The sequence below is a fragment of the Rhea pennata genome, chromosome 12, assembly GCF_028389875.1.
Source record: "Rhea pennata isolate bPtePen1 chromosome 12, bPtePen1.pri, whole genome shotgun sequence".
NCBI classification, from domain to species: domain Eukaryota; kingdom Metazoa; phylum Chordata; class Aves; order Rheiformes; family Rheidae; genus Rhea; species Rhea pennata.
The window spans coordinates 2,214,051-2,238,798 of NC_084674.1; the positions used below are offsets into that span (position 1 = coordinate 2,214,051).

General features: G+C 44.5%; 1 protein-coding gene across 1 annotated transcript in view; it reads right to left on the reverse strand.

Moving 5' to 3' along the window:
- The window catches only part of ITPR1 (inositol 1,4,5-trisphosphate receptor type 1), a 188,199-nt gene that overhangs the window by 6,158 nt on the left and 157,293 nt on the right, over nt 1-24,748 (reverse strand). The window contains exons 51-58 of the mRNA XM_062585659.1: nt 21,249-21,424; nt 19,825-19,989; nt 17,945-18,140; nt 16,501-16,602; nt 14,652-14,791; nt 13,238-13,403; nt 12,146-12,306; nt 1,352-1,513 (exon numbers count right to left, since the gene is read on the reverse strand). Of these exons, the coding sequence (XP_062441643.1) occupies nt 1,352-1,513; nt 12,146-12,306; nt 13,238-13,403; nt 14,652-14,791; nt 16,501-16,602; nt 17,945-18,140; nt 19,825-19,989; nt 21,249-21,424 (1,268 nt within the window). The remainder of the gene's footprint in view (nt 1-1,351; nt 1,514-12,145; nt 12,307-13,237; nt 13,404-14,651; nt 14,792-16,500; nt 16,603-17,944; nt 18,141-19,824; nt 19,990-21,248; nt 21,425-24,748) is intronic.

Genomic DNA, 24,748 nt, shown 5'->3' on the forward strand with positions numbered 1-24,748 from the left:
ACCAGCTGCTGTCCTGAGCAAAGTGCTGTTTGCTGTTTTTTTTTTTTTTTTTTTGCTGAACCCAATGAAATGTCTGGAGAGAGACATTTTATCTGTACAAAACCTGTAATTAATCCTTTTGAGCTGTGTTCACTTACGTAGGAGAAAAATGGGAAATGGGGAGCTAAGAATGAGTAGCTGGGGACAGTTACTGAGCTGCTCTTCAGAGGCAGACTGCCCCTAGAAAAGCCAGTGCGAGGTGGGTGTACAGCAGCCAGAAGCAGTTGCCAGGCTCCCTTTTGGGGGTTTTGGGTGCCCTGACTCTGCACATGCTGTACAGATGAGCACAACCTCCAGTCCTTCGATACACAGCAATAACATGGCATAAACATTTCTCTACGAAGATGACATTTCTTCAGGGGACTCTGCCATGTACAAGCTTTCAATTAAACATATTAAGTACAAGGAGTGATAAACTACTACAGATAATAATTCTCAAATGGCAATTTTCTGGTCTGCTATTGGAGAAAATATGAACCTTCATATATCATAAGTATATGGACCTTCACCAACCTCTCCTGGAAAAGAATAATATTTCTATGAGAAGTACAACCTTAAATGCTTCAAACATTTTTCCTGGATCCTTCCTGATCCAGGAAGGAGCTGGACTAAAACAAAGTTAACATAAGTCCTCAAGATCTTACTGCAGCAAAACCTGCTGCATTTAAACAAAAACAAGAAAACCCACCCAACCCAGAGCTTTGTCTCCCAGCGCACATTTAAGCAGAAGCAATGCACAATGCAATGCAAAGTATTTCTGTGGGTATGTCTGTGCTGCAATCAAAAGTGTGAGAACAGCAAAATCGTACCTGCATTAGCAAACAGGGTAGCTCTAGCACAGTGCAAGCTAACTGCTCACATATTTACCCAGTCTTTCAGTGGGTTTTGAGGTCCATGCAGCAATATAACACTTTATCAATATCACATCCTCTGATCTATATGACAGTGCTATGGTTAAAAAAGCTGTACCAAGCCCCCAAACATATACCTCCACAAGCTCCCCTACCAATTATGACTTACGTTAACTTCAACTTTGATTTTTTAATGCAAGTTTTGCATTCAAGAGGTGGCCAATTTAGAGTATTTTGGTTCAGTTGGCATTACACAGGCAGGTCAGGTGCTGGGCTCTGGAAAGATGTTTTGTTTGCTGACTTTCTTCTCCCCTAGGAATTAGCTACTTTAGAGAAGTTCTTTGCATTGTTTGCAGGATCCATGAAGCTATAAAGCACCAGTTTGTAAAATGGGCTTGAAAGAACTTTGTACTGCCCAGTGTCAGTACGTGACGGCACGCTCCCAGGCACAGTGCCCTTACCTGATCTTTCAGCTCTGAGAGCTGGCCAGAGAGATTGGTCACGAGCTTCATGGTGGACTCTAACTTCTCCTGCAAGTTCCTCAGCTCGTTCTGCTCTCCTTCCGAGTCACTGCTCACCAGCGACATGGCTCGCATTCGGGGGAACCAGTCAAGGTTTCTCTCCTGAAAAGCAGACACATGTCAGTAATTAGCGTTTGCCAGAGAAAAAGCTGTATGCGAATGCAGAGTAATCTTTAATGCTACACTGGGACATTCTTCAGCTACACAAGCTTTGTGGTAGTTTTATTTGCATCTTACTGGAAAGTTTGCAAAATTGCCCACTAGAGGCAATGAAGCATTTCAGACGTAACTGCAGAAAATTAAGGCTTCTTATTGTTGGCTTTTCCTTTCCTAGCAACTCATTCTCTCCAGCCATCTCTTTTTTCTTTTTTTAAAAAGACATGTTTCAGTGTAATACATGAACACTGGACAATAAAATAGCCCAGATTTTATGTCTTGACAAGCATTTTCCAGTGCTAGAAATGTGGTGCACAGAATCAGATGTTATACAGCTTAGGATGACTTTGTCAATAAATTTGCTTTTTCTTGAACAGCTGTGACTGAATGTTAAAAATGGAAGGTTTAATTCCAACATACTTCACAAGAAAAAATGATCAAATATTTCAAAAATCCAGTGTAAGAAACTGTATATACATCCTGGTTTTGTTAAAGAACACCCCATCAGAGAATCATTTCAAGGCTCATCATGAAGTTGAACATGCAAGGTGCAATCTCAACTTCCAAAGTCTTTCCACTTGTATTTGTTGAAGATTTTCGGCTAACAAAGTTGGTTTGACTTTTTGAGTCAAGTCTGGCTGTGCTTTTGAATGAAAAAGAAACCATGTTCCAACCAAATATTTTTATAAGTTGAAGTATTTTCCTTTCAGGGAGGAAAAAAAAAAAAAAAAAAAAAAAAAGGTATTCTGACCAGCTGCCGCAGACTCTCCTGAACCCGAACCGCTGCGGCTGAGCACACAAGGGAGCTGAAAGTCCACGCTGAGGCTGTGGCCAGGAGCTTCGGTGGGCACACGCTGCCTTTTGTTCGCGTACGCCTGCAGGCTCACGCGCACCGCGTGCCCGTGACGCGAAGCCCAGACGGGGGTTCGGAGGCGAAAGCCCAGAGGAGGAGGAGGAGGGGCGTGCCACACACGCCGACACCTCCGGCTCGCCGCCAGCCCGTTTCCCGTCCGGGCTCTTTGCGGCCCCCCGAGACGCCCCCCCCCCGGTGCCTGGGTGCGCTCAGACGGGGAAGGGCGCAGGAAGGGGGCCGGGGACACCCCCTCCGTCACCTGCGCCTGCTCCGCCGAGGTTGACAGGACGTCAGGTGCCGTAAGCGTGACCCTAACTGAGCCGCTTCTGACCTGCTGGGGTCCAGCAGCGCAGGGCACAAGGGCACCAAGCAGCCCCGTCCCCACCTACAGCCGCGGCACAGCCGCCAGAAAGGCTTTGCTCCTCAGCTGGCCACTGGGCAGATGGCTTCTGCTAATAAAAGGAAAAAATAAATCCGTACAGCCTTCATCAAGACAAGTGCCAAAATATTTTGGACTTTAGGGAAAGACCGTCCCACAACCAATACTTAACGGCAGCAAGACGCAGCCTCTCCCTGCGCTCCCCTGCGGGCGGTGGACGCTCGCGGCGGGGAGGGGGGGCGCCTGGCCCAGCCACCCCGGTCCAGTGTCTCCGCCGCAAAGCGCTTCCCCTCCCCGCCCGGGCAGGGCAAACCGAAAGTACTGCCGGGCCTCGGCACGCTCCCCCGGGCCAAACGGCTTCAAAGATTAAGCAAGTGAGACTGAGGTGTAATTAGACTAAAATGCACGTTTCCAGGCTAACCTGCAGCTGTCGGTCCTTGTGCTGACACAGTGCAGAGCTCGGAGCTCCTGCCCACCCTCGGCCCAGGCCTACTTGCTGTGGAAGTGTTTTACTTTCCCCCAAGCAGGTTCCCAGACCCCCATCCGTACAAGCTTTCTGATGTTACTTGGCAATACAAGCAACTGCATTAGCTGCTGGAGGGTTGCAGCTGGGCCGTTACAAGCAGCGAAGGGGCAAACAGTGGTGAAGCGAAGCCAGCAAACACTGCAGCATCCCCGGCTTCTGCAGGTTTGTCAGAAGTTTCGTATTTACTGGTTTTGTGAAAGCCCCGGCTCTTGGAGTCACTTGAGTATGGAAAATCTTGGCTTTCACTTGAAAAAAAAAACACAAAGTGCCTCTCCAATTCTCATGGCAGTACAGAAAGATTGAAAATAAAAATAAGCTGTGCGAATACCAAGGGCTGCGAAAGGAGAAGGCTGGTGAAAAGGAAACGAGACTTGCTGCTTCCATAAAAGTCCCATGCACCCAGGACGTGACTCACTCGGAGCCCGGAGCCGGCACGGCCCGGGAGCTCGCGGGCAGGGGCCGCAGCACAGCGGCGCACCCGCAGAGCCCGCGATGGAGGTCGCCCGGCACGTCCCCGTGTGCTTTGCTACTGCACAAAAGCAGCACTGTAAAAAGCAGCTCAAGAAACGGGAGACGACCACAGCTAAGGCAGAGCTCGGCCGCAGCACCTGCGCCCTGGGGTCCGCTCGCTGGAAGCGAATTGTAACGGTGCCTCCAGCCAGGCGGTAAAACGGGAGCGAGCAGGAGCGCCGGCGAGCGCCCCGGCCTGCTCCGAGACTGCTCACGGGTGACTGAGGGGCTCTCGCTTCTGCTGGGCGCTAGGCGAGCGCCTCGGCGCCCGCCTGTCCTGCGCTCGAGGCCCCGTGGCTCTCCGAAGGCACCGAGGGGGCCGGGCAGCGGCAGCGCCGCGCCCCGGCCAGCCGGCGCCCGCGATCCCGCTGTGCCCCCGGCTCCCTCTTCCCGTCACAGCGGCCGCTTCCTCCGCTCGAGCAGACGAACTGACTAAAGCCACTGACGGAAGCTGGCTAACCACAGGCGCAGAGTTTCGGGTTAGCTCTTTTCTAGGTAAAGTTGGAAAAGTCCCTCTTGTAAAGCGAATATCATTAAATCTCAGACATGGGGGCGATGTTGACCAGTCTCTTAAAATGTCCATGATTGGAAATTAAAAACAAAAAAAAAGAGAAAAAGAGGAAGCTGCGTTGCATGATGCAGATGCAGTGGATTCTGAGAAGTGCTTGCTGTGCCCCGCTTCTGCTGAAGAGTTTATTCTAAGAAAGGTTTCTGCGGCAGCCTCGGCGCGAAACGTGCCAGCAGCTGCATCGGCGCCGTGCCAGCCGCAGGAGCAGGCTGCCGCCGGGCGGCCCGGCCCCGGGGAAGGCCCCGCGCCTCTCCTGGCTCCCGCTTGCTCCTCTGCCTCGGATTTACGGGCTGCCGAGAGACAGCTCGGCGCTTGGCGAGCAATGAATTCCTCCAGCCGCCCTCCGCAGACGGCCCAGGGAAGGCAGCAGCAAAGTTCAGTTCCTGTCACCTATCACTAAAAATCAGGCCCGTACAGCTGATAAGCAGCTGTGCAAAGCGCTCTGAAAATGAAAAGCTTTACGCACTACTTTGTGGCAAGATGAAACCGCTCCTGATTCTTCCTTTTATTTCCTGGAAAAAGCCCCAGTCAAGTTTTGCTCCTGCCCAGGGCTCGACCTCACCTCCCACACTGACTTGTGTTTCTCCCCTCTAAGAAAAACGGGGCTTTACGACGCTGCCCCTAGTAGCATCACACCCTCGCGCCCACCGTGTCCTCGGGCAGGAGAGCAGCGACACGGAAGCCCGGTCGCTTCCCCTGCTGCTCCGGGCCCCTCACAGGGCAGCTGCCGGGACCAGGGAGGGGGCGGCGTTTCCCGAGGGGACCCGGCGAGCCCCCGAGCGGGCCCCGCGGCCCCGCGCTCGCTCCGAACGTCGCTTCGCTCGTCTGCCGCGCGGTTTCCTCGCCGAACGTCACCTGCCCTAGCGTGACGGAGACGGGTGGCTCCTGCGGGAATGCCTGACAGACCTCCTTATTCCTTCAGGAACGGCAGTGCCGCCCGCGCTCTGCAACCTGCTCGTGGCTGAGCGGCGCTCGGTTTTGAGCGGAGCGGGACGGCTCGCGCCTCCGCTGACTGGGCCGCACAGAGCAATTAAAAAGGCAAAGGCTGCTCGAGCGGCCGCTCGCGGACCGTCACCGGTGCGCGGCCCCCTCCCCTCGCGCAGCGCGTTCGCCGGCAGCCCAGCGGCCTCCGAGCGGCCGTGGCATTCCCGGGCCGGGGCAAGCGGCGGCCGCGAGCCGGCCCCGGCCGGGGCGCCGGCGGGGAGTGTGCGGGCCTCGCAGCCAGGCCGGCGCTCCCGGGCCGCTTCCCAGCTGCGGCGGCTCATCCTCCCCGGCACAACAGCCTCCACGGTCCCCAACTGGCGTGGTGCAAAGCGGCCGTCGCGGGGCACCGACCTTCCAGCGCCGCCCTCCCAGGCTCTTGGCGGCAAGGAGAGAGACTCACTTGGCCGAGTGAAGCCCTTGACTGCACGCGGGGACGCTGCACCACCGCGTCGCGAGCGCGCGGCCCGCAGACGGCCCACTCCTGCCACAGGGCTGCTCGCTGGGCCGCGCGGCCGCCGCGATTCCCCGACCTGGAAGCGCAGATGGCCCCGGCGCAGGGGAGGGAGGAGAAGAAGCCCCGACACAAAGCAGAGCCCTGCTGGGCGCTCGAGAGGCGGCCGCCCCGGCGCGCGAGGGAGCTCGCGCCCGCAGCCACGCTGCACCGACCCGCGCTCCCCCTCGGCTCCAGCGGCTTCTGGGGCGTCACGTACGTCATCCAGCTCCAAGGACGATGTCTTCTCACAACCCCCGGGCCTACCACACCTTCACTCCCGCAGATGCGGATTCACTGCGGAGCTTAACCCAGCCCGAGTGGTGTATCGGAGAAAACCACATACTCGACCACGTGAGCTTGACGTTGGCAACGGGATTTTTGTCTGCAGCGGGCTGGCGAGCACGCTACCGCGGGCGCCTCCACAGGGAAGAGCCGATTAAGGCTGTGTGGGGCAGATCAGGTTGACCAACATTTCTCTCCATGCAGCTTCTGTTTTGCATCCCAACTCCTATTCCAAGGGTGGAACAGCAGCTTAGCTAAGTAAATCCAGAGCTCCAGACCAGTGCCTATGACACAGTGTTTCCAGCAGCCAGGGGCCAACACCTCTTCGCTCTTCTCTCCCTTGCTATTATTTAACCCTGTAATTATATTAGCTAACTAACTCCCATAAGGTATCTCAAGATGCAGCTTGTTTGGCAGTTGCCACCAAATTAAGCACTAGCAGCTCCCATTCAAACTCTGCCCTCCTCCGCGCTCCTTCTCTCCCCGGCTTGGCGTTAGCATTTGCTCCTACCAGGACCACTGAGGCCACAGTTTCTTAACGTATAGCTGAACAACTGCGCGTGAGCTCTTTGCGCAGGCTGCTCTGCCTTCAGCACCTGCAATTAGTTTCTTAGGTATTGACATGAAAATTTTTTTTCTATTTGATTTTGTCCAAAACTGCAGGATTTCAAGGTTCAAACTGCACATGACAAGCAAGTTTCTAATACTTTCCTCAATTTGTGATTTTAGTGATATTCACATCTTTCCCCAGCGCCGGAATCAGTAAGTTCCTATCAAAACACTTTTGGGAAGCGTCATAGCCTGCCACTTGTCATTCCTATAGGTGCTTTGGTTTAACTCCACCATCTGGGCCATCTCCCATTGAATTTTACTCAGTATAAAGCCTAGGGAAAGGGGAACCATTCAAAGTCATTATTATTACGTGAGCATCATGCCTGTTCTGAATTATGCACTTCTGCTGTGCTGCAGAGCACAGAGACGGTCACGGCTGGGAGTTAATCCCTTAAGAATTCCTTTTAAGTCAAACTTGCACTTTTGGAAGAATGCAATTTTAAAAGCCTACGAGACTGATGAAACATGGCCTTTGCTTACCAGGAGGCTAAGATTTGGCAGAAGTCAAGGGCTACACTGAATGCTCAAAATAATAACAACTTTCCAACTATGGTATGGCACTTAGCTCAGTTTGAAAACAGAAACAATACTACAGTTAAGTGTCCACTTTGTAGGAAGAAGTCAATTAGGGCATGAAAGAAATCTTTAAGTCTTCATTTCCACTCCAAATTCTGCAAGGGTATCTGCACCATCACTTCTATTTATGAAAGGTTTATTTTCAATTGATGACACAACCCAGTTTAAGATTGGGGAGTCAGAGCTCTAGATCCGGGCACGTGAGCTTGGGCAATCTCTTACACTGTTCACCCTCCGCTCTGTAGCAAAGGTTATATGACACGTGTCCTTGGTGCAACACGAGACAAAAAACTTGCAGAAAAGGCATGGACTAATTAGGAACCTCCACATTAAGCACTTCTCCAAACAAGTCTTTATTTTCTAATATGCACATCTGTGTGCACAAAATCACTCTTGGCCGTGAGGCTCTTACACACACAGATCAAAGGCTGCCATGAAGGTGGATATGCAAATCCACGTTACGTATGCAAGAGCCGTCTATGCAAATACTCGCCCATGCGAGCGACAGCACGCTGCGGCTGCACGCACAACGCCTCGTGCACAAAAGCTGAAAGCGTGCACACGGTTCTCCATGTACCGAGCTTCCGAGCACAAATTTATTACCTGCTGCAAATGCCTGCAAACAGCTGTTTGTAGCAGAGGTTTGCCAATGCTCACAAGGCAGCTGTACCATGGGGGCTGTTACACGCCAGCCTGCCACAGTAACTGCAGGTAAATGCAGAAAACCTAAGAGCAAACTCTCAAGCCTGCGAGGATGGGTAGAGAAGGCATTTAAATTAATTAATCTATAGGGAGTTGCACCAAGTTCACATTAGTCATTTGGGTGTGGATGTCAGTGTCTAGCCAACACGATAAGTGGATCCCTCCACCTCCCACACACTCGGTATTATTCAGACATCACCTGATCTTCCCTGGCGACTACAAAGCCATATAGCAACCAAACCATATGCCTTTGTTCCTGGGAAACACGAGATGCACTGGACTATCAGTTCTGTAACATCATTAGCATACTTTCCAGATAAACACTTTTGAGAAGACATTGATCCATCTTGAAGCCTCACTATCTTAAACGAACATCTGCAGTGATTTAGCTAGATGAACAGAAGTTAGGTCATCAGAAAGGCTTTATAAACAGTAAGAATTAAAGGCCATTTCTAGTATCACTAGATGTTTCCTCACTTCTTACGGTACTTTCTGTGCTATTAAATACATATTATGACACCATTCAAAAACACATTTAGAAGGTGATCTGCTTCATGCCAAGCTTGTTTGCCATCTCCCAAAATCCATAAAGTTATCAACCTTGGAAACGCTGCTAAGAACTTCAAGACAGCAGATGATTCACTTGAACAACTAGGGTGTGTATGCAAGCTTAGTTTTTACATCAGAGCCAGCAATTCCACTTTTCCCCTTGCATTTCTCTAGCAATTCCTAGCTGAGAATCTTAAGATGTCTCACAAATTCGGTGCTGGACATCACAGCAGGCACCTGTTCGCCTCACTAATGAAGGGGAACAGTATCCCTACTTATAACTGAAAAAGCTGGGGATGAATTCCAGGCCTCCTACCAAAATCTTGTAGCTATGGGACCAGAGCAGCACAGTTCCCATGTTAGAGTATACAAACAAGTGGGAATTCCACAAACAAAATTCAACGAAAAAATCTGAGAATTATAAATAATGAAGACAGACCCCTATTTGTCTCAAAGTCTGGAAAACACTTACGTAAGGTATGGTTACAAACCAGAGCACTGAGATACAGTAGATTAGGTTTTGTCAGATCACTGTGGTCTTTGTTGCTTCTTTTTATGAGGATTACGGTGTTCAGAATACTTTTAAACTTTCAACTTGTTTTCTAAGTTTAATTATTGACTTCTTTCTGCACACTGACACTGATTTCATTAGCCTCTATACATGAAGAAAGAGAAATACACTAAAGAACTGTAATTAATCATTGATTTTCATGGCTACAATTTCTTTTTATGCTGGATCAGATTCTTACAGGTTATACTCTATAGGCAAGATTTAGCTTTGCTGCATCCAGTGCAGTGGGTAGCCTTAAAATTTGCCTCTCTGCACACGTTATTTTTAGATAAGAAAACATCAAACTTGAAGATCATTCTTAAAGCTTGTGAATATTCACTAAATGGCATTTAAAAATTGTGGACAACTTCATTTGATATCACAGTACTTAAGACACCTTTAAAGCACTGTACAAGTAGCACTGGAGGCAACTCACAAGTTGATGGTGAATATAATTTCAGTGCCCTAAATCCTATTCTAGATGTTCCGCAATGTTTGTACCTCCCCCCCACACACAAATTTTGATTGTTGCCAAAAGGCAGAAATTCAAGAGGTTTCTAAAGATATTCTGTTGGGAGTCAGAGCAAAGGTGAAACATACTTGAGGTGTATTTTATAATCACAGTAGGATCTACAGCATATGATGCTTCATACCCTGAACTATTCAAAACGTGTATATATTTCAATTGAACAATGGCTCTGCACAGCCAGCGATGGAAAAAGAGCTGCCCCATCTATGTCATTACCAAAGATGTTAGAGTGCCACCTTGAGTCTGAAAACATGGGGAAAAATTCCCTTTTAAATCTAACCATGAAATAACCAGACTTCTGAGGAGCATGTGGTAGCTGCAGACATTAAGCAGCTCTCACTCCCTATACAAATATACAAAGCATACCAGCACTTCCAACAGGGGAATTTGGACCTTTGGAACTGGTGATCTATTTAAGGCTTTCCTTTAGCTTTTTAATTCTAGTTTTGTTTATGGGATGAAGAAAAACAGAAGGTTTGAATAAAATCTGAACTGTGCACTAAGTTATCCCTAAATACACCTGAAGCAGAAGAAAGGACTTCTGACTCTTACTTAAGTATTAAAAACAGGTCTGATGCAGAAATACATTTGAAATGTTTTCAATTCAGGTTTTCTGGGGCAGAAAAGAACAAATGAATATTTATAGTATCAAAAGGCAACAGAAATAAATTGTTTTGAGGTTTCAAAGCAAACTTTGCCAGATCAGTCTTAAGGAGCACCGAGACTCCTGCTGAGAGCTGCCGGGGAGGCTGGCAGCAGCCCGCGCTGCGCCAGTCACGCCGGTGCTGCACTGTGGCAGACCACTGATGTGCAAAGCACCAACTTACTTCCTACTCCCCAGCTCATGCGGTTACAGCACGCTTGCAACAGCCCCGCGTGGCATGGCCAGGCACACTTGCAACCGCATGAGCTCAGTTCGAAACTGGCTCAGAAAATGCAAAAGCAACAGCTACAAGACTCATGCAAAATCTCCACCCAAACACACAGTTATATGAAATTGCACCTGCACAACACATTTGGTCCATGCATTATTCATGCAAGTTGTCATTTCTACAATGGAATTTCTGGATTTCTGGCAAAAGTTGTCCACTTTTTGCATTTCCTGCAATAGCATTCCAGGACTGGTTTTTAGTTCCTATCTAATTTGAACTACTAATCTGAAATTTTACTTAAAAAGTTGTTAGCCAACTTGAACAATTTTTTAAAACTAATTTGAACATGACATATAAAATACTCCTTTACGAGCAGCAACATTTTAAGAGTGCAATCCTTCCTCCTGAAGTAACAGTTACTGTGGTGGGATAAATAAAGGGAGCAATATAATCAAGTTGAACTAGAAAGCAGCAGTGATGTACTTAGTTATCTCACCGTGCTAATCCTCTATCAGGTGACTGCTAACAAGATTTCCTTAAGCTCTCATTACTGAGGCAGAAATCCAGAACCAGGATATACACTTCACTGACCCCAAAGTAACATGTTTAACCTCTAAGAGGTCTCAGGGGGATTTACATTCTGAAGAGGTCAAGATAAATTGCCCCCTTCGGGGGGGGGGGGGAGGGGGGGGGAGGGAGGGAAGGGAAGGAAAGAGAAAGAAAAAGAAAGCTGCACCTCTACAGCAAAGAAAAATGAAGATGACAAATATTCCGCTTTTTACATGAACTTGCTGAAGGCAAATTAAAAAAAAAAATAATTGAAATGTTTTAAATCAGAAAGAGCTTTTGCTAACCAGCCAGAAGACACAAATTAGTAACTAGGGTTTAGAAACAAAGGATCTAATTCCAGGAGCTCTGAACCTGCAACTTGGCAGACACAAGCCTTTTAATTCTCTCATTAAAAGACTTCACAATTGAGTAGATACTAATTTGAGTTTCTTACACCAATAAGCTAAAATCATATGACAACAAATCTTAGAAGTCAGTTTAAGATATTTATATTGGGACAGGTTATAACCTGTACATCACACTTCTGCGAGCATGAAAGTATTCTCTTTTGAACTGAACCACCCCTCCTCATCCTTATGTGACTGATCCAAAACCATGGAGACTACCTGTATTTCACTGCTCATATTGCCACCTCCTTTGGCACACAGGCGTGAATGTTTCAGAGGCTTAGCACCTACAGGTATGCAGCCGCAAATCCCGAGCTGCCGTGCTGCAGCCAGCGTGGGTTTGCCAGAGCACCTCTCCTGCACCCTCTGCACCATCAGCTTGCTGCTGCAACTCCAACATGGTACTGCATCTGCAATGCCTTTTTATCGAGTTACTTTGCCAAATACATCTTAACTTCATTATCTTTAGAGAACATTCCTAAAAGGAGAGATATTGGATTAAGCCTATTACTGTAGACAAAGTCCTACTCCAAGTTTTTGCTTGATACAGAGTACTGTGTTTACCAAATAGTCCAGTAGGTCAGTCTAGTCCAGAGGGGAGAAGGGAAAAACAAAAAACAGAACACTCCAAACTCACCTTGATCATTTCTGCCACATAACTTTCTGGTCCTGTATATTCTGTTGAATCTTTTACTTTTACTAACACAATGAAGCACAAGTAGTGCCACATATTGTGCTCTTCTTTAATATGCTCTTCAAATGTGACCGTCTTGTTATCAAACTTATCTCTTTCCAGACCTACAAGAGTGACACAAACACAACCCTTAGCATTCATAAAGTGTTACTAAGAAATGAGTTCTGAAAAAAAAATGTGCAGTTTCTTTGACTTCTTAACAGTCAAAATCATTCTTAAAAGGACACTGAATAATATGGATAAAATCTGCAACAAATGGCCACAGTCAGTGGGAAGAGGAGAGAGGAAAAGCAGCATTACAAACAATGGTTACATTTACTACACCTAATGGAAAATCTTTGTTTAAGAAAGGTGGCTACCTAGTATGCAACCAGGTTGTTGGATTTCGTAACACTTCTCCTATTTTTAGGCAAAATAGTATCAAAATGCAACATTTGCTTTGCAGCTAACTTCCAAAGGTTACTTAGGCCAGCGTATGCATTATACAGCTTCTGCAGACCGTGTCATTTAACCACACTGGCCTTGCAGGCTCAGTGGTTTGCTTTTTCACATCAGTACATTTGGATTTAACTGCCTCGCAGATGCTACTAAGCACTCTGCATCCTTGGAAAAGTAATCATAGAATGGTAAGGTTTGAAGGGACCTCTGGAGATCATCTAGTCCAACCCTCAGCATAGCCCATATGGGGATTGAATCCACGACCTTGGCATTAGCAGCACCACGCTCTAACCAACTGAGCATGACCTGAGTCTGTTTATAAAATCTCTCCAGCTCCAATATAAAACTGTTCTCTGAAACACAAGAGAAACAGAAACTAAGGTTTGAAGAATAATGGTATACAGTCCCCTTCTCTTTTCCCTGCCAAGTGCCTACATATATGATCCCCAAGAAATCAATTAGTTGAGGAATGCAAGATAGGAACAGACATAACTTAAGACTCCTCTTTCCTCAAGCCATACATTTCTTGGGTACGCTGGTCTACAGCTAGCTCGACAGAGTCGCTCCTGGTTCTTAACTTTATGTTTTTACACTTACCACAAATAAAGCAAGTAGTTTTTAAAATTTCTTCTTTCTTCTGCTTTTCACTCCTTAAATCAGCGAAAGTGTCAATGATCACACCAAAAATCAGGTTAAGGACAATAATGATGACCATGAAGAAGAATAACAGATCATATATCACTCTAGCAGCAAAGAGAGGTTCCTGCAAGATAGAGAATTTAATGATTAACAACCCAAACACATGCATGCCTGACCCTTAGATGTCTTTCCTCACAGCAATAGTATATGCTACTCTCCCCCCACCCCTTGAGTTGCTGTTTCTGATGCTTTCCAGTGATAGCTTAGGACTCAAAACATTAAATGAAACTAAAATGCAAGATTACTGAAAAAAGTCAAATTAGTCAGCTAACAGTATACAGCTGCTGTGAAGTTGTTCTTTCTTCTTACTATCTACAAATCTTTCTTCTTCTCTCACACGTCTCATACCACCTCCCTGCAAGCTGCTTCTAATTAGATTCTTTTATTAATCTGCTTATATGTCCAGAGAGTACTGGGGGTGACTACAGTCTTTTACTGAATTTCATAGCAGTTCATTCACTTATATTAACAACCATGTGGATCCTCTTAAATGAAACAAGAAACTAACTTGCACTTAGCAGTGCCCATTTCATATTTATTGGAAGCCCACATACCTAAGCCCCATTTTCAGAAACATCTAAGACAGTTAGGTGCCAAAGTTTTATTAGGAAACATGTAAATTTTAAACCATTTTAAGCAAAAATCAGGCTAATATTACAAATAGTTTGAAATTGCAGACCATATATACCTCTCCACCTTCCGTTACCTGGTGTGAATAAAGCAGACTCAAAGCTGCTGGAAGAGGGATGGTGAAAGGAGGACTGACGAGGACCTTCTCCCCAGCTCCAAGGCTCCGTCCAGGCCTGTCCCTTTGCCTTTGGGAATGATGGGGAAAGACAGACCAAGACTCGGGCACAATCAGCTACGGAAACAGCCACATGGGCAGCCTGGGGCATCGGGAGAAGGTCCTGCTGCTTTGGCCATGCTGTGATGATGGCTCCAAGCAGACAAGAGTCCTTCCTTCACAGAGGAAGCTCTTCTCAGCTCCCTTTGTAACGCACAGACTATTGGCTACACCATTCTTGCTTATTTAGGCCCCACTTTGGACTTAAGGACTGAGCTGTCTTTAAGCTAAAAAAGTCTAATTTACTAGGAAAAAAACAATCTGTGGAAGCTTGTTTGGACAGGCTGCTGCTTAATGTGACACTACAGAGAATTAACTTGATTACACAGAGGGAAACTGCAGTCCCTTCTCCTTCACAACGTATCCTACATCTGTTTAAGCAGAGCACGGACACATTTTCCCCACCAGAACGTGACCTCCAGCCCTACGTGGTTATCGCTCCGCCGCCCCCACGCAGCGGTGCTTTACCTCCTTGGACGGCTTCCTGAGCACATCACCTACTCCACCCCCGCTGCGGAGCCCGTGACTCAGGACCGTGACAATGCACATCAGCAGCGTCTCGCACGTATGCTCCTTATTCTCCTCCTCCATCTCGTCGGCAATCCCCTCTATTAACACAGCAAGCAGGGACATGTTTAGAAGACAAGGAGATCCGTTTTAAACAATTCTCCACATTCTTTGCTGGGAACGCGCTCGCTCGCTCTTGTGCGAAAACTGCCGGATTTCTGGCCAGTGTCACAGACCTGCTTGGCGTTAGCGCAGCGCAGACCAAGGGAGCGGGGCGCCTGCCTGGGCTCTGGCCTGCCCTTCACCACCCTCTGGGGCTTTCTCGTGCTTTAGCTGCTGCCTCTGACTGGGTTAAAATTCTCTCTCCCTGCCTGTGAGTGTGTGCAACTCGATCTCACCAGATGCCTGTTTATACAGAATCGGAGCTTTCTGACAGCTCCGAGGACAAAGTGTTGCCTCTTACACTCTCCCTTGGTGCCTAACAGATTGCACAGCCTTTGGGCTGCACTCAAAATGGCAACCTCCACTCTTCTGTTCCAAATGGCTAAAATATCACTGCTTATGGAAACAGCACTTAAGTAATGTACTATTTTTGACCCTCCACCCCTTTGGTGGAAGCCTCCAACTTCACTGTTTCAGTTCTAGAACTGCTAGAATCCCCTAATCTCATGCACCTCACCCCCCACCCCGGCCCCTGCTGAAAGTCTCATGACTTTCACTCCGTAATAACTATGCTTACAGGTGGATCTCCCTTTCCATGGGGAGCCTTAGACGGGCCCAAATCCCTGTGCAATCTGGAAATATCCATCAACCAAAATAGTAAACAAAGGCCAAAGATTCGGGCATTGCTAACATGAGGGTTTTATGCGGCCAGAGGTGTCGATTTGACTATAAGTGTGTCTCCACCAGACTTATCCCTGCTGCAACCAAAGTGCCTAAAAACAACAAAGCACATTCTTCCTAAAGCTGAAGACAGACACTATCCCTGTATCAGTGTTTACTCTTAGCTTACAAAGAGGATACTTGAGTAAAACAGGGACATCGCCTCCTGACAGCATGGGCTCGTGGCCATTATTGACCTTTGAAACGCTTGACCGTATCCATTGCTAAGAGAAACAGGGATGATCTGTCTGGCTCTCACAGCCAGCAACATAAACTTCACAGAAGTAAATTACATTTTCTAGGAAATAAAACCAAAACATTTCAATACCTAATCTGAGGCTGATGACTGCACTGGAAGTAATATCTCACATGCACATTCTTGATCAAAAAAACCAAAAAACCAACAAACAAACAAAAAAAAAAAAAAAACACAAACAAAAAACCCAAACCTACCCTGTCTACTTAATCCATGGAATACTTCCTGACATATTAAAAATTGTTTCCTTACTTAACTAGATATAATAATACTGACAATAAACAACATTCTGCTTCATCCTTCACAGAGCATTATACTCTGAAATTGCATTTAACAGCCTGATGTTTAAAATAATGAACTTTGCAAAGAGGTAAACTGCATCACTTCCTTCTCAAATTGATAAGGTAGATAATTTAAGACTGTGGCAGTGTTCTGTCTAAGTATGGTTTAGTTCTAGTTTCTCCAGTTTAAACACTTCATGTACCATATGCCATTTATGCTATTAGCTTAAATTAAATCCTCTTTCAAGCTGAAGAGTCCCATGATAGCTTTGTTCCCCAATTTGATTACATAAAACTACTACTTTTTTTAAAAAAATTAATTTAATGAGCTTCACTAGAAGAAGTGTGAAAACTCAAGCTATGACACAGAAATTTGATAGGAGATACTCACGTTCAGAAGGAATGATTGAAGAACAGTTTTCACCACTACCTGCTTTACACACATCTGAATAGAGAAACTCCCCAGTCATAGTTTCACCTGCCTCTGTGCGACCTAAAATACAAATTAATGAATCAAATGGTGTAACATTTTTCAGGCATTAGCTACCAGACATTAAGGCACCCTACTACAGACAGTGAACAATTACCAGCCTGATGCAGAATTGTGTATTCTGCTAGAGTTTAGGAGGCCACCATGCTTTGATTCACATATTCAATGATCTAAAGTTCAAACATAAAATTCTTATTATTTCTATGAATTAAAGACAGAAGCTGTGCATTTATTTTGTATCAGCTCCAAAGTCGAGAGTAAGTGAAATTGTTCCAGAAATATGTTCTAGTGAAGGTATTTTCAAAGTGCCTTAAAAATTTGCCCTTACAATGCCTTGCAAGTTTCAAAATAAGTGAAGTGCCACATAGTTGCATGTCTTCAGCATTTCTGAACTGTACTGGAAATGTGAAATAGGAGGGTCAGTGAGGTTTACGCCTTTCACAGGATTGACAGTAAAATTTTTTAAAAAAAGGTGGAAATGTCAAGTAATGCTTGCTCAAGTGTCAGTTAAAAAACAAAACAACAACAACAAAAAAAAAAAACCCAAACCAAAGTCAGAACAAGACAAAACCCACACCCCTCCTGTAACAAGTTTCCTTCCTATACTTCCCACCCAGCAACTTGCTTATTTGATACTACAGGGTAGTAAGAATCCCCCTACTTTTAACTTACAATAAGCACTTCAGCTTATTAATAAGTTCAGCTCAGAAAAAGTCTAGTATGGAATTTAAACTATAGCAAGTATTTGAGGGAAGTTCAGTCTATACAAACTACAAGCAAACTAAAGTTAGAGGTAGAAAGCTCGTTCCCAGGAACATCTTTAAGTGTCATTTCCCCTCATACTCACTCAGTTACTTGAGATAAAATATTAATTTTCTGTTATGCTGAAAGCAAAGCCCACCATTGAAAACCAACAGAAGCATTCAAGCTCTAGCAAACCAACTCTCGCAGTGCGGAGCCTTCCCCACTGTCCTACCTAATGTCCTACCTAAATTCTGCTTGTAATTAAACTGGAGGAGGGAACAGGTGTAGAAAATCTCCGCTGTTTTAGCAAATAGTGAGGGGAAAAATCTCAAATGTGTGCAGAACAGCCTAAATGCTGTCTCCAGAGGTTCCTCCACCCCTTCCCTCTTCGCACTGCAGTAGATCACAGTGTTTTGTAAAAACTCTGTGGTAGCTGTTTGTTCCAAATAGTGCTGTTATGTTTTGTTTTTTAAACAGTGTCCTTTGTAAGAAAGGACTTATGAGGTAACCAGCATGTCTTGCAGTCTCGAAGAATCAGCATGCCACAGGAAACAAGACGATTGATTTCTTTAGCACTTGAACAGCCAAAATATGTACCAACCTGGCAATAGCGTTTCATTAGGGAGCTTATCTACTTCCAAGATAAAGTCATCTTTGAAGAACAGGTATCCCACTATTGAGAACAGGTAGACCAAGATGAGGGCAAGCACAGCAGTCAGGATGATGGAGCGCCCATTGCGAGTGACACTCTTAATAACGTTCAGCAAGGTCTCCTCTCTGTACACCAAGTCAAAGAGCTGCAGGAAGAGGCAAAAGCAAAGGCCGTTTCACAAATTTATTACCAGTAAAACTGGTGGCATGTTATACATTGGCATAACATGGAGTAGCCTGATAGCAATACAGCTTACTATTACTATTTTTTTTTAAGAGTTGGCAGTCAAAATTCAGCAAAGAAAGATCATGTGGGAGGCTTGCGGGCTTGCTCATCCCCATCACACCTTTCGTGCACCAAGCACTTTGAGGCCTCGAGGCCCAGAGGCAGCTGCACCCTCCCATTTCTGCCTGCACTTCACAGCCTCCGTGAAACCATGGGTGCTTTTTGGTGCATCCACCAACTACACATCTCATACACGACTTGAGGAACAATGCTGATTAACCTAATAAAAGGTCTATGATCATTACTTGCTTAAATGCTAAATGTACAGTGCTTGCTTTAACATACAACTGCTAATGCTAAAAGGTACAACAGTACTGTTATCTGCTTCATCTTACAAAAAAATTAAAATACCACAATTCAAAATTCAATTCATTTATTGAGTACATAACTAAAGCGAGTAATATTTTTCACCAAATCAGTGTTGGCAAAAAGTGCTCGTTGTTTAAATATTTTTACAAATGTTTTCCTTCATTTTCCACTTTGCTGGGTCTGTGGCATTTCCCCAGCACAGCCCAGGGACAGAGCTGGCTATGCTACTGACAATGAGGACACATACGAGTTAAACTGGACCTGTATGAGTGCAGGAAAAAAAAAAAAGTTACCAGAGGATGCAGCAAGCCCCAAACAAATGGACAAAAATATACAGTTCTGAAAGGGAATGAAGGTTTACTTTAAAGGTGACACATTTTCTTCACCAGCTCTCGATGTACTCCTTCACTGTTTATTCTTAGAAGTATTATGTTGTGCAAGACATATTCCACTCAAAACTGAAAAAACCCCATATGCCAGGCATTCATGTCAATTGGTTGAGGTCTAGAGCCTAGCTAGAGTTAAGGAGAGCCTTCAGAGTAAACCAAGTGCTCAAAAAACAGGGATACACTGTTAGAGTTATTCACAAGAACAAAGTAAAAGCTCTCTTCGAGAAATGTTTGCCTTTTACTCATAGCATGGTAACCCTGCAAGTGCCTACTGTTTAGCTAGCATTTATATGGCCTGATTTTTCAATTTTTTTTTTTCTCATGTAGGTAAAAACTCATCTGACCTTGGGAAGACTTAAACCTTCACCAGCTATTGATATACTTGGAGTCAAAACAATTTAAATTATTTCATTATCTTGAAAGTCCAAGCAGGCTCACAAGCAATAGATTTAACCCAGAAAATTCATATCTCAGCTGTCTGAGAATTAACCTTCAGAAAGGGAAATGCTAAGCATCTTCTTTACACAACTGCACACTTATTGTGGTGAGTAATTTTAAAGAAATTTAACGAAAAACACTTCTTGTATAATATACTTAAGAACAAAAAGTCTTTCGTTTGTTCACAAAAATCAGGAAGATGAGATATGGCAGGAAGCCTGCAGGCTCCCACAGCAACTTCTCCTAAACAAAATGGCCAGAATTTAGTTTTCAAGACAGTGTCTGTATAATGGTCTCCTATTACTAAAATGGAAAGAAAGCAGTGTAAAACACACCTAGATAAGCCTGAGATGGGACTTTACAAACACACAGAAAGAAAAACATCCTAGGGACAAAATGAATACCTACCAACAAACTATAAAAAAATTCATGTACGAAGAGTCCCAGAGCACAAATGAGAAGGTATAGTAGGTGATACAGAAACTCCACATCCATGATCATTGCCTTGTATCCTCTAGTGAAGGTTCCACAGTTACCCACAAAACTCATCAGAAAAATGATTTTATTACAAACCTAAGGAAAGATTAACCATAAATTAGTTACACAAAAATAAAGGCAATTTTTCAAAGCCGGTAATAACTCAGCTACATGATGGTATCAACAACTATTCTACAATGTCTGTTACATGACAGCACTTTACACAGAGTCACAAGCTGCTTTCTGTTGTGTTTTTTGCGCAGCTCTGACAGTGGGCCAAAATTAAAACTTCATCTCTTCAGTAAAACATGCGCACTATCTTCAGCTCTTTATTTCACGGCATCAATATTTGAAGTTTTAAAGAAGAAAGTAACAATATAACCCTGGTGTGGAAGGTAAACCTTCCATAAGAAGTGCTAAACTACCTTAAGCACCAATCTTCCTGCAAATAACTTCCTAGGCTACAGCAGCACTTACATTTCTGAAGCAGCAGTCCCTATTGCTTGTTAATAAGCGAGTACTCCGGATTCCCTCTGCTATTCAGCCTCACATCAGGTACCTGGTAATCCTCTCGTATGGCAGCAGCCATCGACACTGGAGGGAAAACTCCCTTACGCTTACCTGGACCAGCCAAATGCTGTAACTATCAACAGGAGTGCTAACAATGCAACTCAGATTCTGTCATATACAGCTCTTGGTAACATTTCGATGACAAGGGGTACTAATAAATCACACGCTTAAAAGCCGGGCACTGTAATAAAGGCAAAGGCTTCCAGAAGACGCATCTTTGCAAAGCTCCTGCTGACTCAATCAGAGAGAAACATGTTTGGCTTACTCGCCAAAAGACCACAAATATCCAGGTTTGAGTGTTAATGAAGTTCTCTGATGGCTCAGTTTACACGCTCCGTCCGCACATTACCATAGCAAAACTGCTTAGTGTCACACTTTGGGCTGGCAGGCAGACTACAGACAGGCATTTGGGAAATGCACTGTTTAGTAAATCTTATACAATTCCAGAAATACTGTAGTTTAGTCACCGAACAAGAGAAGGGTTTGAGAGAACAACTTAAGAGTACTTTAGGGTCACAGAGACATCTTAACATTTTTAGCTGGGGTTGGAGCTGTTCCTAGACTGTGACAAAACTTTAGAGTGCTCCAACTTAGGGAATTGGGATTAAGTGGAAAACAGCAAAGCACTTCTATCAAGAAACAATCCAAAGCGGGAATTACTTCTTCACCAAACGGTACTGCCACCGCCACAATGTTCCAGACTATTTTTGTCCGACATCTTCGTGAGCAGATAAGGAACCCTTACATAAGATGCAACAGAGCTTCAAAGCCCACTCAATACTTACATTGAATGCACCCAGAAGAAATAAAGTAGGTTGTAAACCAACTGAAAATATTAGCCGTAATATTGTAGAAGCTATTAAGGCTCGGATGCCATGGGGCTTAGGAAGAGCTATAACTATAGCCAAAGAAATCAGCATAGCAGTCCATAGCAAGCCTGACAAGTGGGGCTCTAGCGTACCTAGGATGGAGAGAGAGAACAAAAAACACAGACATTCAATACTTTGTGTTATCAAATAAAACACAATCAAAATATTCAGATAAGTGCCATTTTATCCTATTGTTGTGCAGTATCATTAGTCTATCTCTTCAGACATTACTGATTTGAAGACTGTAAGCAGCTTGTCTGAACTCAATGCTTTCAGCAGATTTTTAATTATGAGTTTGTTACTAAAGTAACATGCAAAGAGCACTAGTATAGGATTCATTTTCCTGTTCCATTACTTGCATACCTTTAATGCTGAGAAGGAGAGGCGTTTTGCTAATATATTCTGTAGATGCACCGAATGGGTAAAGACAGACAACATACTCATCAGGTCCTTATTCATAGTCTACTCTTCTATTATGCTTTTGGTCAAAACCCTTCACCAGTTTTATCACCTCTTGCTATTTCTGGTTCTATTTAGACTGTCCCATGAGATTGTCTGACTACATAACATCAGCCAGCATTGCTAAAAATAAACTTCCGTGAAAGAACACTAAAAATACACAACCTAAAATACTGTTTATGCTGAGTCTATGCAAAATATAAAAAGACATCTTTTCTTGAAACTCACGTGAAGATATGTTTTTGTTCAAATAACTAATAACTCGGACTAAAAGGTGAGATTCCCCCAAATTCCACTCCGACCCCTTCTGCAGGTACTCACAGGGCTGTTGTGTGTTACGAGCAACATATTTGGTGAAGGCTTTTCTCCTCCCAAATTCAGAAGGGTTAGAAAATGTCACTCATCTGACTACAGTGAGCAATCATTTAATTTTGTTCAAAAATCACTGTAGATTAATAAAGATAACAGAGGATAGATGAAGATTAAAGCTTGATAAATAAAGTTCAATAGATGTTTCTACCATGTGAAGGGAGTTCACGATCCCCAAGCAACGCAGCAACCATCCTCGCAGCTGGCAAAAGCCTGGAGGTGCAGTATTGAAAGCGGTCACCTGGTCACGAAAGCCGAGCAGGAGGGAGCAGGGGAGGGCGCTCAGCAGGGCCAGTATGCGCGCGGCCACAAGCTCAGAGCCTCCTTGCAGGGTCCCTGCTCTTTGTGCCCTTGGAAAACACAGATCACCGAGCCAGCGCTCACCACTTGTCCGCCCCCAGTCTAGCTCCGTTGTGCTTGCTGCCAGCATGTGGAGTCCATTATAAGCTTGCTGGCAGAAGGAATGCGTATTTCGGAAGACTTGACAAAGTTCTCCATGTCTCTGGAATTCTTACAACTTAAGTACCTAACTCCAGACACTCAAGCTTGTTTCTGCTACTGAAGTCATAAGTTTTACAGCTTCCGCTATACAGTCATATGCTAATCAGCTGCCCCAAGTTCAACATGTTTGAACAATTCAAAACACTAAGAATTTCCCCAAATGATCCTTTTTGAAAAGCTTGTTTTCTTTAAAGTTGTATATATACATTTTTTTTAAAAAAAAACATTCTTGATGACAACTAGTCAAATAAGACCTTTTAATTAAAACTTCACCTGATAAACAAAGTCCCTCAAATACGTGAGGTAGGGCATCTTCAAAAAGTCAAATGATTCTTCCCCCAATCTTGCAACTTGCAATCTCAAAGAACTTGTTTAATTAGCAGCTTTACTAGCAGCCAAAAATTCAGACTTTTAAATTTTAACTTGTGACCTTTGAGACTACAAATGGAAAATTCGGCTGCTCTTTGTGCTTGTTAAAACCTTCAGACCACCAGCTGGTCAGAAAGCGATGCTGGTAATTATCCAATATGCTAAGATTGCTTGGTGCGATGAGAGAGACAGCTGTTGAAGCAAGAGTCTGATGTTTCATGAGTTAGCCAAACTAACCAACCTCTCTCAGTACTTTCTCACATGTCGTATTCAAGCATTGCTTATGACGTAGAAGCCCTTATGCAAGTTTTCCATGCTGATCACCTTTATCCCACCACTAATGTAACACACCATCCAACACTACTTTGACAAAACTAAGGTTCTCCTCAATTTAACTTGACTAGTTAACCTAGTCAACCACAGAAACAGTAAAATGGCATTTTTGCCACACACAGAGAGCTTAGCTGAGAACTTGCCTACTTTCAGGCTACTTGCCATCTCTGAGCTGTGTTTTCTTTAGGCTCTGTATCACACAATGAACAAAGGAAAGAGATGAAGAGAGAAGTTCAATAAGAGAAGATAAAAATCTGTCTGGTCTTGTTGTATTATGAATGTTAAAAGTAAGAAGTAAAGGCTCGAGCATGAATCACACTCTCCAGGATGAGGTTTTACTTCAATTGACACAAATGTGGCAAAAGCTCCTACCTAGATATTTCCCCTATACAGTTCTACAAGTGATAAACACATCATACAGACACTCTTGGGACTATTTGTCCATATTTCCTGATTTTTGCTAACATGAATCGACCGATCAGCTTGCCTTAAGGTGCATCCTTCAGAGAGGCTGAATCTAAGCAAGACCAGCTGGGTTTAATCAGGTCTTTATTGGAAGTATTTACTGAATTGGCTCTAAGAACCATCTCTCTCACACAAACCCACTGTTTGGATCAAAAATAACTTCCATGAGACCTACTGCAGCAAGATTGTGCAATCCCTCATAAACTGCACATGTTATCACATAGTTTATGCTTGAAATGATAGCTCAGCAAGCTCAGCTGCTACCCACTTATGGCAAGGAAATTCAAAACGGCAGGTTGCTCTAGAATCAGGAGGCAAGGCTGGCAAGCTTTCCCTGGTTCCTTAAGCCAAGCTCTGATTTAAGCGCTTGGAGAGGTAATGTCCTGAGAAGAGAAAGTACCAGAGATCCTTATTCTGGATCTCCCACTGTGTTGGATGGTGTCAGGCAAGTCACTTCCCTCCTGCAGGCCTCACATGCTAACATGGGGTAATCTCACCTACTCAGCTCTGCAACAATCACAGACCTCCTGACATGCTATGTAACCAGGGAACTTTTACAGAAAATGACATTAATAAAATGCAAGCTCAAGAAAAACAATAAATTAATATTTCTTCTACTTTTCTGTCAATACTTAATTATAGAACTTTTTTTAAAAAAAAGTAGAACAGTCATGTAATTAAAAGGGACGTCTGATAATTTCTTTCCCCTAGGAAGGGTGGTTCTACATTTTCCTTATGAATGTCTCAATATAGAAAGGACTCTAAAAAAAAAAAAAAAAAAAAAAATCATGTTACAATGACCCTCCTCACCATGATCTCTTTGCAAATATTAGGCCATTTTTTATTCAGATAAGTCTGAAAACAGCAAAGTTTAAACCCCAATATCAAGAGTAGCCAATTTCTGTTCTGCTATCTCCAGC